Source organism: Arvicanthis niloticus, chromosome 25 (genome assembly GCF_011762505.2).
Source record: "Arvicanthis niloticus isolate mArvNil1 chromosome 25, mArvNil1.pat.X, whole genome shotgun sequence".
Taxonomy (NCBI): domain Eukaryota; kingdom Metazoa; phylum Chordata; class Mammalia; order Rodentia; family Muridae; genus Arvicanthis; species Arvicanthis niloticus.
Window position 1 is genome coordinate 33,100,589 of NC_133433.1, and position 18,581 is coordinate 33,119,169.

At 42.6% G+C, this 18,581-nt stretch overlaps 1 protein-coding gene across 4 annotated transcripts in view; it reads left to right on the forward strand.

The window, feature by feature from the left end:
• Window positions 1-18,581, forward strand: part of Slco5a1 (solute carrier organic anion transporter family member 5A1) — a 200,230-nt gene that overhangs the window by 153,711 nt on the left and 27,938 nt on the right. For all 4 annotated transcript variants that reach the window (XM_076924350.1, XM_076924353.1, XM_076924351.1 and 1 more), the window contains one exon: window positions 17,912-18,110. In XM_076924350.1, coding sequence (XP_076780465.1) covers window positions 17,912-18,110 — 199 coding nt within the window. The remainder of the gene's footprint in view (window positions 1-17,911; window positions 18,111-18,581) is intronic.

Sequence of the window (18,581 nt, forward strand, 5' to 3'; positions counted from 1 at the left end):
TAAGATATTCATTTCCTTACTTTCTCATAAATCAGTTAAATGAGAAAGCATTTGCTTACCACATGGCAAATCATGTGGCAGGTACTCAGCTGGTCCACAAGTGATGGCAGTTCAATATATGTGGCTTGCTAGAAATGACTCAGGAGGCCGAAGTGGATGCAGACCTGGTCATGGTGCTAAAGTGGATGCAGGCGTGGTCATGGTGCTGAAGTGGATGCAGGCGTGGTCATGGTGCTGAAGTGGATGCAGGCATGGTCATGGTGCTGAAGTGGATGCAGGCGTGGTCATGGTGTTGAAGTGGATGCAGACCTGGTCATGGTGTTGAAGTGGATGCAGGCGTGGTCATGGTGCTGAAGTGGATGCAGGCGTGGTCATGTTGAGTGGAGGAAAGGATGGTGACAGCTATGAGCTATGTACCTGTCAGCCCCTCCTACTGCCTAGTAAAAGCCTGCTTCCAACCGTCCCCACTTGAAGCACCACTGCATGGAACATCTGGCAACCACAGAGTCCAAAGAGGTGTCCTGATTGAAATATTTTATATTTTTAAAAATACTTGTTGAATTGTGAAATATTTTACTCTTTCTTTCGTTGGTCACCCAGATCTTTTTTATGCATCAAGCCTCAACAACAGGGCTGTTCATGCATATTAGGAGGTGCTAGTATGCAGTACTTGCAAACTAGCATCCATGGTATGAAAATTCATCGGTCTACAGAAACACAACACCGCCTCCCACAGGCCTGCTGTGGAAATACCTGAGATAATTGCCTCTTAAGGAGGAAGGCTTTGCCCAGGCTCCTGCTCTCAAAGGCTTTAGTTCTGGTGTGGCCCATGGCTTGTGTGTGGCGAGGGGAATATTGAGGTAGAAATATGTGGTGAGCAAAGCTTGTTTGCCTATGGAAGCCCAGTAGCAAACAGAAAAACAGGAGCAGAACAGGGTCCCAACATCTCCTAAGGGACACACTTCACTTATCCTTCTACCAGGCTCTGTGTCTTAAATATTCTGCCACCTCCCAACAGTACCACAGACTGGGAGCCACGCCTTCAACATGTGAAAATCCAGGGACTAGTATAGAGCAAACCAAACCAGAGCAGACACGTTGATCTGCCTGGACTAGGAGACCTTTACCTCAGGGTTTATTGTATAACATAGAACACAACAGTGGGAGCTGGAATGAACTATATAATTCTTTTTTTGCTGTAAAAAATGTAGGTGCAATAATTTATCTAAGTCCACCAAGTTAAAAATGTGTGTACTATATAGATATTTGCTCACCCATTTCTCAGAACGTTATGTTGCTACCATACAAGTGGATTTATTAACTGAGTCATCATTCTGGCCTTGATGGTAATGTCACTGCCTACACACTGTGGCCGTGAGGGTAATGTCACTACCTACACACTGTGGCTGTGAGTGGCTTTTGTTTGTTGTTGGTAGTCCAACGTTGTCTATAGAAAGACCCTTCTGGATCCCGATAAACACTCCTTTTGTAAAACTGTGAGTTCTGTTCCCCAGGGTTTCTATAAAGAGGCAAATAAGATGATCTCTCCTCACGCAGTTGGTATATAGTATACTCTCAGGAAAACTTAGTTTATCTACTCTATTCTGTAATTTTTATTATGTTTAAATTTCCAGTGGAAGACGTTATTGGGTAGTGAATTGAATGTTTTCGAGACAGGGTCTCACTATGTATCCCTGGGTAGCTTGGCACGTCCATGACCCAAGCTAGTCTCAAACTGCTGGCAATCCTCTTGTTTCAACCTTCTCAGTGCCACAGTGCTGGCTTTTGTAGATGTTTTTTAAAAAAATCGTATCCTCAGTCAAGTAGGAAAGCAGCACATGCAAATTAAACTGTAAAAAGGAGGTGCTTTAATCTTCATGTGCATGCCAGGGAGGGAATTTAGGTCTTTGGGCATGGCTGAATATTTTTTTTAAATTTGTTTTATGTGTATTGGTGCTTTTCCTGCATGAATGTCTATGCACCATGTGTACCTGGTGTCCATGGAGGCCAGACATGTTTCATCCTCTGAAACTGGTGTTACAAATGATTGTGAGCCATAAATGAGCTCTGGGAACTAAACCCAGGTTCTCCGGAAGAGCAGTCAGCGCTTTACACCACTGAGCTATCCTTCCTTAAAAAAAAAACAAAACAACATGGTCGTTAGAGTAGAGCAGCAGATACCATCGGTGGTGGGAGGGACACAAGGAGTTTGTGGAAAGATGCTCATGCTTACAGCAAATTATGATTCTGTATTAGCTAATAAAGTATTACATTGCAATGTCTTTCTTCTATACAGAAAATCACTTTCCCTAATGAATTTAACACAGTCACTTTCTCCAAGTGTGTGCTGAACCCACATGTGCACATGTATGCAGCAGGTCTGACACCCACATGTGCACACGTATGCAGCAGGCAAGCTCTCAGTACAATGAACAGTGGAAAACCAGAGGAAGCTTTAGGACTCCTCTAGTTATTTGTATTCTGACAGCTCTTAGTGTTGACACACAACACACTGTGTCTTAATTTTGCTTGAATTAATCCTGCTTTGTTTGGTTATGCCTGACATATTGTAAGTTTATTTGTTTCTAGATTTCAGAGAAGACATTCCTTTTTATGTTTTAAACTGCAAAAAATCTTGTATGATTTAAAAATAAAAGCCATACGACAAAGGGCACTAAGAGACGCTTTGAGTTCACTGTGGTTCCCTCCCATTCTTTCTGTCCTAGGAAGCCACTTATACCGGTTTATCCTTCCTTTGTTTCTGCTTGAATACATAGATTTACCTATATATAAATTATAATAAATATGCATAAATGTACTACAATATATGCACCATTTTATTCTTTTATCTTTTGAGATTATAATTCATTATTTTTCCTTTCCTTCTTCCAAAAGTTTCCCTCCTTGCTCTTTCAAACTCATGGCCTCTTTTTTCATTAAAAAAAAAAATATATATATATATATATATAAAATATATATATATATATATGTGTGTGTGTGTGTGTGTGTGTGTGTGTGTGTATGTATACACACATATGTATACATATTCCCTGGGAATATGTAATATTCCTAAATATACTGTATAATGTCACTCATATGCATGCTCTTAGGCCTGACCGTTTGGTATTGGATAACCAGTGGTGCGCTTTTCCCTGGGGAAGACTATTTCTTCCTCTCTAAGCAGTCCTTCCTCACCTGCACTATTCCTTTGTTGTGTAGGGTTGAGGCCTCATGAGCTTTCCCTGTCCACTTTGGCTTTTCTATTGGTGTCACTTGTTAAGCTCAGGCTTAGGCATCTGTGTTGGGGAGACTCTATGGATGTAGCTTCTGATGTTACTTCTGATGTTACAATCTCACCCCTAACTCCCCGGTCTTTTGGCTCTTACAATCTATCTGCCTCTTTTGCAACGTTGCCTGAAGTCTAGTAATTGTTTTGTAGGTGTTTTCGTGGGACTGGGCTCCACAAACTCTGCAGTTTGATTGGTTGCGGTTTATGTGGTGGTCTCCGCCTATTGCAAAGAGGAGTCTCCTTGACGAGGGGTGAAGACTACACTTATCTGGGGTTATAAGAATAAATATTTGGAATGTAGTTAGGAATTACACAGTTTTAGTGATGTAGATGTACCTTCTCCTCCAAGACCCATTACTTCGTTAGCTCTGGGTAGTTGGTTAGGTTTCCAGAACCAGAAAGAGTTTCCTCTCGTGGAACAAGTCTTAAGCAGAAGGAGTGGCAGAGGATAGAGTGAAATATTCCAGTTATAGGCCAGTCGATAAAGAAGCAGGTGCTTGCCGGGCGGTGGTGGCGCACGCCTTTAATCCCAGCACTTGGGAGGCAGAGGCAGGCGGATTTCTGAGTTCGAGGCCAGCCTGGTCTACGTAGTGAGTTCCAGGACAGCCAGGGCTACACAGAGAAACCATGTCTCGAAAAACAACAACAACAACAACAACAACAACAAAAAAAGAAGCAGGTGCTCATTCAAGCATTGGTAGCGTACAGTGCCAGCCGTACAGGGCCAAAGACAAATTGTTCTCACTTCCAGCTCATTCCATCATCTCTCATTCAGAAGTGATAGCTGTTAACACATAAAGACCATGTCCATGGCTAATGAATACATTAGCTCTTAAGAGTAGACAAGAAATGCTTGTTACCCCACAGACAGGAAGTACCTTACTCTTTATATAAATAATAAAGCATGATCAGACATCATTAGAAAGTGAAGCAATGCCCTTTTGTAACCTGAACTATTGCAGGGTGGACCACAGGAAAATCACTTTGCTGGCAGGCTTGGTTTTGGCTCAGGCTGTGTTTTTCCATCAGCCAGAGGCAAAGCACAGAAGTCTGTAGCTATGTTACTTACGAGATTCTTCAAGTCATTGTACTGAAAGTCCTCTCAGAACTCTATTTGCAGAAATATGATGTAATTTGTTTGTGTTTTGACGTAAGTGACTTTTAGAAACATTACAGGTATAAATTTCTCTTGTATGATACTTAGTACATATTTGTTTTATATAGAGCAATAGTAACATCTTTTTCAATTTTATGTAAAATATGTACCATGTAAATATCAAATTCTTTAGGAGATACAAAAAGTTGTGTGGATACTGTTATAGCATGAGTCTTTTTAAAAATGAGATCTGGCCAACCTGAGACTTGCTATGGACCATCACTGCAACAATGATATAAACATATTTAACCTTTCTATGACAGCATTTATTTTCCCGTAAGTACTTTACATCGTTGAAAATAGTAATTTGTATATTTTGAAAGGAATTTTGAGCCATAGGTAGAAAATTAGTCCAAATTCCTTTCAGTTTTTTTTTTTTTAGATAAATGGAACTTAAAAGAATTGATTGTACATCAAATTTCTTTGATAAAAAAATATTTTTTCACTAGTAAAACTGAATACATATTTCTACAGAAAAAATAGCTTGAAATGTTTGGAAAATATCATCAATAAAATTAGTCAAATGACATGATTTATACCTCTGGTTATGAGAGTGTAATCCCCGTGATGCAGAATACATACTGGATTTAGAATCTTAACCCTGGGAAGCCAGGTTTTGAGCCAGGGGTGAAGCCTGTAAGCTTAGCTCCTGAGAGGCCGAGGCTTAATTTTGAGCATTAGAAAAGTGGAACAGGAGAGATTTCAACTAAGTGATTACCATGCTGCCCCAAACTGCTCCCAGTACCTGCTCCCTTGAGGACTGTTGGTCTCATAAACTAGTAGTTCAGAGATTGTATTTGTATTCTCAGTAGCATATCGGGACAACTGAAGAAAGCTATGGAGCTGGGTGGTAGTGGTGGTGGTGGCACACACGTTTAATCTCAGCATTCAGGAGGCAGAGGCAGGTGGATGTCAACAGGTTTGAAGCTGGCCTGGCTTATGGAGTGAGTTCCAGGACAGTCAGGGATACACAGAAAAACCCTGCCTTGAAAAACAATCAAACTAAGAAATATCCGTGGATATATACTTTTCTTTATATCATACTGATCAGAACTTAAAAACCCACCCAGTTAGTTGCAAGGGAGGCTGGGAGATAAACCCAGCATTGCAGGCAACCATAAGTCAAGCTATTGTTCTATAATATATCTAGTGCCGTATTCAGACTTCTGCCTGATTTTGTGAACCAGACATTATTAGAATGCAGTTATGTCCCCCCCCCCCATGTGCACATGCCCATGACTGCTTTAGCTCTGTAGCAGCTGAGGTAGATAGCAAAGTCCACACCTGGCTTGCTGAGTCCTGCTCTAGAAGAAAGAAGAGTAGTCGTCAGAGGTTAAGAGATGATCTTTGTCCTAGCTTCCTTCCAAATTCTATGATTCAAAACGAACAAGAGGAGTATAAGAGATGGCTCAGCAGTTAAGAACGCTGGATGCTCTTCCAGAGACCCTGAGTGTGATTCTCAGTACCTACATAGTAGCTCACAACTGTCTGTAACTCCAGGTCCAGGGGATCCAATCCCCTCTTCTGGCCTCTGAGGGCAACAGAGTGGTTTGCAGGAGTGCAACATGATTCACAGACATGCATGCAGGCAAAACCACTCCCATACACAATTATTTTAAAGAAAAGATAAATAAGTAAATAATATACAAACAATAAAAACCAAAAGTCGACAGATTAAATGAATAAAAAAAGTCCTGAGCCAGTTACCTGATGAAGGAATGATTTTACAAAGATCAAACACTGAAGATGAGGCTATGGCTTCTCTACTCCAGACCTAAGGACGGACAAGGTCAGAGCAATAGTGGAAGGAAACCAAGGAAAAGAGAAGATAAGAGGAGGGGGAGGGAGGGGGAAAGAGCAGAGGGGAGGGGAGAGAGAAGAGAGAGAAGAGAAGGGGAGTGGAGGAAAGGAGAGGGGAGGGGAGGGGAAGAGAAGAGAGAGAGGAGGGGAGAGATGGGAAGGGAAGGAAAGAGAAAGCGATTAGCTGAGACATTGCAAATGGGTTCTGATGCTTTCTGTGAATGGCTACTGTCTGTAAGACTGACTAATTCATTAGTACCAGCAACCTATGTTCTCACGGGGTGGCTGTTCTTTAAGGGTGGATGCTCAGACCATGGGGTTTCTAGAGTGAGTTTTTGTCCTGAATCAGCTTTGTTTATTAAAAACCTTAGAGTGAAGCTTTCATTATCTGGTGCAATTATGCATGGCAAGCAAAACTACATCTTGGAATAAACAGTTCAGTGAGTACCCATCGGGTCTGGATTTTCCCCATCAGATTCTGCCCTTGTTCTGATTCTTTCGTGTTCTAGTTTGGATTGTTTCATTAGAACAAAGAGAGATGCGTGGTTTTCGAGGTTTCTTTTAGTTATAACATTTTCTGAGTTGTGGTACCTCTGGGTTCTGTTCAGGGATGGGTAAGATTGGTGTATAAATGGGGGGTGACTTAGTCCTCATGAGTATTACCCTCCCTCTCTTCCTTTGCTTTGGCTGAAATGACCCTTTGTCAGATAGACTTCAGCCTGGTTAAACGTGCCTCTGCTCTCTACACACTCATTTCTCTTACTCTGCTGAGAATAATTTTCACTGAAATTCTTTTCACCTTCTATCATTTGGGACAATTTGCTTACTTATTAATTTATTAGTTTGCCACATTAAACTGTAAAGTCAATGTGGGCAAGAATCTTGCTAGTTTTATTCACCACGTATTTCTAGGAGAGTTCCTGCTGCATAGTTGGTGTTCAAGAAAGGCTTTCTAGTAAATATTCAAATACCGAACACTTTGTTAAGTTTATTTAGGTGACTAAATTAAAAGTTAAAATCTCGTAAGTTCTCCAAAAGTTACACTTAACAATAGTGCACAAATAATTTTTTTTGGTAAAGTTCTGCTTAAATAGTTTAGAGATTAGAGACATGTGGTGCTGAAGGGGAAGTGTGGAAGGCCATCGCTAACCTGCCGAGGACACTTCCTCCTTCCTCCTAGAGATGAGACACGCGGTGATAAAGGGGATGTATGAAACTAACTATAGCTAACCTGCCAAGAACACCCTCCCCCTAAGATTGGGCAATGACAAATAAGTCTGCACGTGCTGTTTTACTCCACTAGGGAGTCTCATCAGGTCACTGGGAAGGAAAAGGAAATGAAGAAGGGAAAAGGACTCTGTTTGCAGGTTTCAAATTTTTTTATGGAGAAAATCCCAAGGCATCCATTAGAAAAGCTACCTAATGGCGCTACCAAGCGTGTTCAGCAGAGTTGCACGGCAGAAGGGAAAGAGATCCCAGTTTCCTTTGCTTTTGTGCATCGGCAACGGATCCCAAAACAAAGGAAAGGGTCCCAGAAACACTAGCAGGAATGAATGACGTTCTTAAGAATAGTACTTAATGCATGAATGCAAAGCTTGCATTTTGTAAGTGTTTAAGAAAACACTTGTCAGAGGAAAGATGTCACGTGGGTGGAGGAATGACTAAGAAAGATTTTCATGCAAAACAGAAATCGACCATAGTTACAGCAACGCACCGAATTCTGAAAGTTGGGACGTAGAATTGTGTTCTCACCACAAAATGCATGCCACATAATGTATCTTTATTGGCTTAATGAAGCCATTGAGGAATATATACATATTTTGAGGCAAGGTGCTATATATAATAAATGTATACAACTTAGTAAGCTAGACAAATAATGATTGTTTAAAAGTTACAGAAAATACATCTTAGGAGAAATCCACTTTATACTCAAGGATTGGAGTATTGTTCAGGTGTCAATACTCCTCAAAGTGATCTCTAGATCCAGTGCAGACCTCATCAAAATTTCCTAAGAAAATGGTGTGGTACTGACTTAGAGGAGACAGAAATATTAAGGGAATAGAATTGAGAACCCAGAAACAAATTTACATACCTATGATCATCAGAGCATCTCCATGTGTTGTATACGTTCATGTGTGTTCACATGTATGGTGCACGTGTATGCATGTTGGCTGGAAGTCAGTATTTTGTGTGTCTTTCTTAATCATTCCCCACTTTGTTTACTGAGGCAAGGTCTCTCACTGAACCTAGAGTTTGCTGATTGAATCGTCTAGCTCAGAGGCTCTCGACCTTCTTAATGCTGCAACCCTTTAATACAGTTTCTCATGTCGTGGTGATCCCCAAAATAGAATTATTTTCATTGCTACTTCAGAACTACAATTTTGCTGCTGTTATGAATTGTAATGTAAGTATATTTTGGAGCTAAAGGGTTGCTAGAAGGGTCACAACCCATAGGTCGAGAACCAGTTGTCATCTTCTCCTGGAGATACGGTGTCTCCTGAGGGATTATACGTGGGCTGCCATGCCTGCCTACCATTTATGTGGGGGTGAGGGAGCTGAACTCCAGCCCTTGGGTTTGTGTGACAAGTAATCACTGAACTATTTGCTTAACGAGGATCAACATGCTGATCAGGGCACCAACACTATTCAATAGAAAGAGTGAATAGCCTTTTTTACAACTGTATTCTAGAACAAGCAGGTAGCTTCATGCAAAAGAATTAAATTTACCCCCATATCACATTAAATAAATGCAAGGTGACTCAAAGTATGACATAAAAGGCTTATAATATTTTTAGAAATTTAAAGCATGCACATGAATCGTTGTGGTCTTAGACTAAGCAATGTAGGCCATGGGGAAAAACAAAGAAATTGTGTTTCATTAGTGTTAGAAACTTTTGTATCAAAGGATACCATCAAGAAAGTAGAACGGATACCCCATAGGACAAGGGAAAATATTTCAAAACATATATCAACGATGTCTATAATAGTTCAAAACTTTCAGAAAAATAAGCCAACTTTAAGAAATGAGGAGCTGTGAATAGACATTTGTCCAGAGAAGGTATACAGATGCCCAAAACAAGGCCAGAGAAAGACACCTGATCCAGTTAGTTACCATAGCAATGCAGATCAAAGCCACAATGAGTTACTATGAGACCGTAAAGCACACCTATGTGTTTGGCTACATCAAATACTACCTGTTTGTACAGATGTGGGAGAATAGAATGGAATCCACTGTTGGAGGAACATCAAGTGATCTAGCCCTCTGGAGAACAGTTCAGTACATCTTCAAACACATGACCTGGCAACTCCATTCCCAGGCCTACTTCTAAAGACATGAAACTTACAGCCACATTACACAAGATAAATCTATTAGCTCTCACAGCCCCAGTGTGGACCGAGCCCCAGAAGTCCATCACATGATGCATGAATAAAGAACAAGATATGATTAGAGGACAGTGTAGTTTGGCTCTAAGGTGAAGTGAAGAACAATGCCTTGTAAACCAGCAACGTGGCAGGACATGGGGTGTTATGGCTCCGTTCAGACAAATGGGAGCCTGTGAAATCAAACAGATCAATGATTATCGGTGGATGTAGGGAAGTTGGGAGAAAATGGACGGGACAGTTGATGGACGCCTGGGTTCTTTGTGGAGTGACGTGAAAATGTTAGGAGATGGCGGTGCTGTGTATCTCTGGGTTGTATTGTGTATGTGCTGGGCTAGGGGCTATATGGCTGGAGCCCAGTGGTCAAGAGCTGGCCTGGCACGTATGAGGCCTTGTGTTCAAGTCCCAGAACCCTCCAACGTGTGGAACTCTATGTTCCATAGGCAAACTCTATAGTGTGTGACTTACAGCGAAGTGAAATTGAAAACTTGGAGAGATGGCTCGGCATTTAACAGGCTGCTCTTCAGAGGATCCAGGTTTGTATCCCAGCACCTGTCTGGTGGCTCACAACTGCTTCTACTTCCAGTTCCAAGGGATCTGATGCCCCATGCTGATCTTGGCTGGCAGCGGGCATGCACTTGACCACCAACGACAAAAGGCGCAGGTCAGCTGCACATGCACAATAACGTGCTGAAGGCTCCTCCCTACTGTTTCCCAGAGTCAGGGGATAAAGGAGAGTCAATAAGTAGGCCAAATATACCCGAGGGCAAAACATTCATACATATAAAATAAGAGACAATAAACCATGAAAGAAAAATTAAAATGCATTCAAAGTTGTGTCCCAAAATGACAACTCTGGTCTTTCATATGGACCTGACAGAATAAATACAATAATATACTTTTGAAAGAAAAAAATATTCTATCAGGTCTTTGTGAGAGACAGGGCATTTAAATGAGTATTGTTTAGGTGTGTCAACTTTTTAAAACTCTACTCCGATTCCCTTGATGAACAGAGTTTTAAGACTCTGTTTCTCCTGGGGGGAAGGAAGGCCTCCTCAGCTGAGCTCCTGGTGTGTGGGGAGGTGACCAGTTTTCTGGAAGGGAAATCTCTGAGAGGACTTGCAGGACTTGGACAACAATGAATGGAGAGCAGCTGAAAATTGCTGACAGAAAGTAGATCTTGCCTGAAGGGCCTCCACAGAGGGATTTGTGTTTGGCACAGGCCCAAGCCTGTACCATGAACAGGAACTGAGTGCGGTAACCTAATGCTAATGTCTTTGCTCACAGCTTATTTTTGATAACTTAAAACGTTAATGAGCTCCTGTGAAACTTCCTCTACAAAAGGCCCAGGTCAGCTCCCATCCCTGCGAGGATAATTTGCTTAAGGTTCTTTCCCCTCCTGTTTCCCAGAGCCAGAAGATGAAGTAGATATTTAAGCATTTCCCCATTGCAAGTGCTGTTGCTCTTTGGTTTCCTTGCATGGATACAGAACACTGTTCTAGGTGCATAAAAGATGTTCTAGGTAAGGTGTAAAAGATGAACTATATTTATTCAGTTTGATTTTGGAGTCCCTGTCACCACACAACTGGGCATGCAAACTCTTGTGTCATTTCAGCTGAATTTGTCAGAGACCCGCAATGAAAACAAGATTCTTTTCTCCCTGAATGTTCCTTTGTTCACCTCTCCTCCGGTGTCTAACTCTTTGAGTCCCTGAGATTGGGCTTCTCAAGTTTCTCTCCAACTGTACAGTTCTCCCTGTATTAGCATGGCTGGAATGTGTGATGGTTAATGAGCACTGTTGGCCTACGAGGAGTAACATATGAGCTACACATAAGGACCTTCAACCTGAAGGCAGTGTGGAGTTAAGATTTCTGAGAGCCTTTCAAAAATCATCCCAGCAAGGCCATGCTAGAATTCAAGAGCCTTCTCTGTTGCTTTGATTCAGTGGTCCTGTCTGAGCTATGCAGTAGCTGTCATAGGTCACCACACAGCAGAAAGTAGAGGCCCATGAAGACTCCTTCAAACACTGTCTTCTTAGACTGGAGATCAAGAGGGGGAACTAAGTCAGCTGCTTAGGAGCAGCCATGTGCCAAGCTGCTAATCTACCACCTTAAGTTGTCAAGAAAGTTCCTAAAGGAGGCTTGGACTGTGCCTCACATACACTTACACACACACACACACACACTCACAGATACAAACACACACATACACACACACTCACAGATACAAACACACATACACACACATACACACACACACACTCACAGATACAAACACACACACATACACACACACTCACACATACAAGCATACACACACACTCACACATACAAACACACACACATACACACACACTCACACATACAAGCATACATACACACACACTCACACATACAAGCATACACACACACTCACATATACACTCACAGATACAAACACACACACACACATACACATACAAACACACACATACAAACACACACATACAAACATACACACACACACACACACACACACACACACACACACACACCCTTTTTGTCTGAAATCCAAGAGGTTTGAATTCATATCATGGAATATGATGGATAGAAAGAAATATTCCATTCTCTGTCTTACAATAGTCAGAGAATTCCGAGGGAAGGATTCCATCGAGTAATTTAGATGCCACATGCAACTACTTAATTGCCTTTGAAGGGGCTCCTGAAAAAATTTTTTCACAACAGGGAGGATGAGATATTGAAAAATGAAAGCGATGTGGGTATCGTACACTGCCATTGTTTGTAGACCGATGTGCAGTTTGGGAGATGAACTTACAGTGTCCTTTGTTCTTGGGTCACTTTAATATTTGCTAGCATTGAGGTGTGGATTCTTTAAGCAATATTTAGTTCTATTCTGATGGTGATGGATACCTATTCTATAAGAGATGTTTGCAAGAGGAAGGGTTTTATTTTGTATTATAAAATTGGGAACATGGGCTTTTATAAAGTTAAGTCAATCTCAGTTGAGTTGTCTACTCTGCCACACCACAAGTGTGGTGTGGAGACAGTACCCCGTTTCTTCCCATTTGAGCAACTGTGAATAGTGGGATACTTGATGCAGTGGTTACTTTTCTCTTGCTGTGTTAAAATACTACAAGCAAAGCAGCTTAAGGAAGAGAGAGTTTATTTTGGCTTATTACTCCAAAGGGTAAGAGTCCATGGTATCAGATGTAACCAGGGCAACAAGCAGAGGCCATGCGGCAGGGGCATGAGGCAGAGAGGGTATACTGGGGATGGTGTGAGGCTCTAAACTCTCAGTGCTCACCTCCAGTGACACACTTCTTCCCACACACTGCATCTCCTAAACCCTCTAAACAGCTCCATCAACTGGAGATCAAGCGTTCAAATGGCTGAGACTGTTGGGGGAAAAAGGTAGCTATCATAATACCCAACAGGTAGTGTGTGTGTGTGTGTGTGTGTGTGTGTGTGTGTGTGTGTGTGTGTGTGTGTGTGTGTGTGTGTGTGTGTGTGTGTGTGTGTGTGTGTGTGTGTGTGTGTCCCCTGCCGTAAAGACTGAAATAGACACAGCAGCCAGGGGCAAGTATATAAAGGCTAGCACAGGTGCTGAAAACAGCTCAGAAGAGGGCATCAGATCCATTACAGATGGTTGTGAGCCACCATGTGGTTCCTGGGAATTGAACTCAGGACCTCTGGAAGAGCAGCCAGTGTTCTTAAGTTTTGAACTATCTCTCCAGGCCCCAAGCCCATCATTCTTAATACTCACAACTGTGACAGCGCATTGAAAGTCTCTGAGTCTGGGACATTCTTAGTGAGGAGTGCTGGCCTCCTTTTCTCCATGTTTCCTTCAGTTCAAAGTTTTCTGGGATGCTGAGCGTGCTTTCAGCTTAGGCATATATTATGTATCTATTTACAGCACTGGCAATGCCTGTGTCTAGCACTAAGTGAGGTCAAGGGAAAAAGTTCATATAGTTCCTGAGACCCTTGATGAGTAAGTAACTACCATTCTTCACAAAAGGGTCAGCGAGATTGTAACCTGAGTAAAAGCTTCAAGATCTGTTTGTGGATAAGAGTACCTGACGTCCAAGGAAAAGAGAGCAGGATGTAGTGCATCACTTCCCTTAGAAAAATGAGTATCCCAGAGGTTTCCACCTAGAGATGGCAGAACAGTCCTAGAACTCTTATGCCGGAAGCAGAATCTTAGTAAGCTCTTTATATTCAGACTATATTAATATAATATAATATGATATGATATAATATAATGTAATATAATTGTACAGCTAAGTGTGTGTTATAATTCAGAGCACATAATGGCTAAATATCAAAGATTTACTTAATAAAGAAGTCATACAAGTTTATGTTGGGCCACACACAGGTTGTTTAAATTCAATCTTCATTAAAATTTGCTCGGTTTCAATCCTAGTATGTTTGTGCAAATGTGTCCAGTTCATTAATATTATGCATATCACAATGATATTCACAGTAGTTAAAGTGATGATGATGATGGTGGGGGTGGTGATGGGCCAGTGAGATGGCTGTATCAGCAGAGGTGCTTGTCACCAAGGCTAAGGACCTGAGTTTGATTCCTGGGACCCATGTAGTGGAAGGAGAGAAGCAACAGCCACAAGTTGTCCTTAGACCCCCACATATACCCTGTGATACACATGCACACACACACACACACACACACACACACACACACACACACACACACACAAATACAATACAATTATCGTAAGAAACAGTGATGGAAATGACAACCCAGTGTTTATTGAATGCATGTGGTGGGTCAGACTCCATTCTAACTTCTTCCAATGTCTTAACTCATTTTGCTTCTTACAGTTATACAACGATGGCGTCATCACTGTGCACAGGAGGAGGCTGAAGTGATCAGAAACTTACCAAGGACACATACCTTGCAGGTGGCAGGGCAGGGTTTGTCTTCTTTGCACTTTTCAGGAGCCAGCAAATAATGGATCTTCCTTCCACCGATTAGACCCTTAGGCCTTTGGATCTTGGGTTATGAGCCAGCAGCATTTCTATTCTGTCCCACCCATTTCATCCTTTCCCACTCTCCTGCAGTGATGCCACAGGCATTCCTTAGCATATATTGATGCACCTCACACACATGCTGTGGTACCCCGACTTCTAGGTATTATGCCCCCTGGGGTGTGCTTGGATCAGGAGCTTAGGGACCACAGAACTGTCTCCTTGAGGGCTAGACAAGAGGTGATGTCAGCAGAGGGTAAGCCTGGGGCACTAGGGGATAGGTTATTGGCTCTTTGGGGTCTGGTGTCTCAGGAAGAGGAAGGATGGTGCCAAGAAAGAACATGAAATTAGGGTCAGACAGAGCTGGTAGTAGTAACTTCAGCCTGGAAGACCCTTTTCTCAAGGGAGGGTCTCCTTCACAAGGGAGTGGCACCATTAGAGACCAAGATGGTAGTGTGGTGGTGCCGTGGAAACTGGGTCACCACCCCCAAGACAATCCAGAACCATATCTACTTAGAAGTCCGTGGACTGTTCTCACATGAAATGTGGCCACCTGTGTGTGTATGTAACTAGTGGCCTGGCTGCTTGCTCAACTCAATCCGTTTATAACGCTTCATCCTTGGCTGTCCTCTTGCGTCTCTCTGCTTTTAGCTTTCGTTATGGCTTCATCTCTTTGTCATATCCCATTAACACTCATTCTTCTCAGATGGCTTCTTCTTTTTCTCACTCTGCACTCAGAGAACATCCCACCCTTCAGATTCAACTGTAACTTATAAATCTCTCACCATGGCTCCTTTGAGAGCTTATAGCCCCCAGTGTCCCAATGAGAGGTCTCCATCAGTCTCTTATTCAGGTTCCTCACACCTCAGGTCCTGTCTGTAGTAGAGATTGCGAAGCTGCCTCCTATTCAGATCCCCATTCTACTCCAGTATGACATACTAGCTTTCCTGCTAGCCTTACTTTATTGTGCTGTCAGTGTGGTGATTTCCTGCAGCTCACCTGGACCCTTGCAACTACCTTTCTGACCACTTCAGACTCAAGTTATCTCTCCATCTATGCTGTCACATATACTAACTTGAACAATGCTCTTCATAATGCATAACTCTCATCTGATCCAGCTCAGAAGTCTCCAGCGGCCTCTCATTGCTCAGAGATACAATCTGAGTTTCTTTCGCTCCTCTCTTACCCCCCCCTCCTGCACCCCACGACCTCACATCATCTTGCATTGCACAGCCTTGGTATTTGAAGTACTGTGAATACCCAATACCATGACCTCACACCTTCACGTGCATTTCCTTTGTTCAGAATGGTCTCTCTGTGCCGGTCCATTCGACACGTTCTGCTTCTTCTATTGAATGTCAGCCGAAAATAGCCACTATAAGATCTCTTCCAGGGAAGACTCAGCTTCCCCTTTCCCTGTGTTTCCCCAGTAACTTATAGAATTGTTTTATTGAGATTCTATATTAGCCTGTATGACTATCTTTCACTTTGTAAGGTGCTCATAGAGGAGGTGGGCAGGTATTCTGACTATGTGTTTCCTCTTCTTCCTCTTCCTCCTTCCCTCCTTCTCCTCCTCCCCCCTCTCCTCTTCCTCCTCCTCTTCTTTTTTCAAGACATTTTCTCTGCATATCTCTGGCTGTCCTGGAACTCACTCTTTAAACCAGGCTGGCCTTGAACTCACAGAAATCCACCTGCCTGTCTCCTGAGTACTGGGATTAAAGTCATGTGCCACCACTGCCCAGCTGTGTTTCATTTTGTTAAAAAATGGGTTTTTTTTTAACTAGTTTTTAAATGTGCTTATCCATGCATTCATGTGAAGGCAGATGCCGATGGAGGTCAGGAGGGCCCAGGTCTCCCTGGAGCCAGAGTGGTGGGCTGCTCACTGTGAGTCCTGGGAGTTGAACCCGAGTCCTCTGCAAGAAGAGTACCCGTTCTTAACTGCTGAGCCATCTCTCCAACTCCATGTCTTTATTTTTTTCTACAGTGTCAAATAACACATCCAGTAGGGCACAGGTCAGAATTTAGAAATGAGTACTAAGCATACAGTCTGTCCAGGCTCATGTAAGAAGATTGCCATGCATACGGTGGTTCATGAGTGAGGGGATTTGGTATCTCACAGTTCTAGAAGGAAGGATTCCAAGATCAAGGTATTGGCAGATTTGGTGAAGGTCTGTTTCTCATAGATGGGACATTTTCACCATGCCCAGTATGTGATAGAGAGAAAAGGGAAGGCTCAGGTCTCCTTAAGTAGGGCACTAATCTTGTTCCTGTGGTGTCCACCTTCCTAAGGCCAACACTTGAGGGATTAGGATGGTAACAAATGAACTTGGGGAGACACAAGCATTCAGACCATGGCAGTAACCATGGCCCACTCTATGGAGTAGAGCATGTTCGGTTCTGCAGGACCTTCCCTGTCCTGAACTGCTCATCGCCAAGCCATCTTGGCTTCTATGGTAACTTCCCTTCCTTTATACTCACATTACCATGTGTGCATCCGAGGACACGGCAGCTTAGTTCTCCTGGTTCTTGAACCTGACACGGGTGTGAACATGTGCATATTTGGTTGTACTCTTTTATTTTTCCTGTGTTGTCTTTGTGAGAGTCGTCCACGTTACTTGTGGTTACAGGTCTTCCTTTGTATTACTCTAGAGCAGTACCTTATGTTAGGAGTATTTCTCACACACTGTTCTGAGATGGGATATTTGGCTTATTTTCAGTTGAGAATTACCAGGATGGTTAGTATACACCATGAGTTTCTTTGGGGGTAAAAATCTGGCATGGAACTACTTTTCGCAGGGTGTGTTGTACCATGTAATGACAAACTGCTTCTCAAAGTTGGACCTACTCTTTCTAGTCTTCCACTGCCAAGAGTTTCTAGCACTTTGACCAACACTTGACATTACCAAACTTTAAAATGTTTACCTTCTGACTGGCATGTGGTAGAACACCACTGTGGTTTTAACCTGTGCTTCTCACTCAGTAGTGACGGGTACCTTTTCATGTGCATAGGGCTTTTGGATGTTCTCTTTGGTGACGGGCCAATTTAAATTTTGTTTACCTTTTTCATGAATTATTTGTCCTTTGCAAAGGTATTTGTTGTATCTTTTGGATTTAAATCCTTTGTCAGTGTTTGTTGGAAGTAGTATACTGTAAAATTACACATTCAGTATTTATGAATTAGAGTAATTCTGATTCTTTACCTTAGGACTGATGAGTAAACAGACAGAACAACTAGAGGAGACAGTAGCAGTTGACAGTCCAGGGTAGTACAAGCTAACCCTTTCTTCCTCCTCTTCCCAGGTGTCATCATTGTCCCCAGCGCTGGTGTTGGCATTGTCCTGGGAGGCTACATCATAAAAAAACTGAAGCTTGGTGCAAGAGAATCTGCAAAACTAGCAATGATCTGCAGTGGGGTGTCTTTGCTGTGCTTCTCAACTCTGTTTATTGTTGGATGTGAGAGCATTAATCTAGGAGGCATAAACATCCCTTACACAACGGGGTAAGTGTCTTTTAGGAGCACCCCGAATCATTCACCCTGCATCAGTGGGAGTGAAGTGCAAGCTCTGGGTGGTCCCACACATGGGCCGGACTGTCTTTCCCTCCTATCCTCTTCTTTAGTGCTCTGTCTCTGGAGCTGGGGCTCACAAGCCTAGAGGGTGGAGGCTAGAGGGTAGAGAGCAGAGGGCGGCATCTTTATCATTGTCCCTTTTGGTCCTCACAGAGTGACCCCCATGGCATTTTAATTACATGAGACTAGGAGGAGAGGCTTATTGCATTCGTTAAAAAAATTTTTTTAAAGTGTGCTGTTCATAATGGGTGGAGAGGTAGCTCAGTCAGTCACCAGGAACTAATTTGGATCCCTAGAACCTATGTAAAAATGGCAGATGCAGTGGCACATACTTGTAATCCCTGGGCTGGGGAGCCAGATGCGAGAGGATGCCTGTGGCTGGCTGGCAGGTCTATCTGTGGG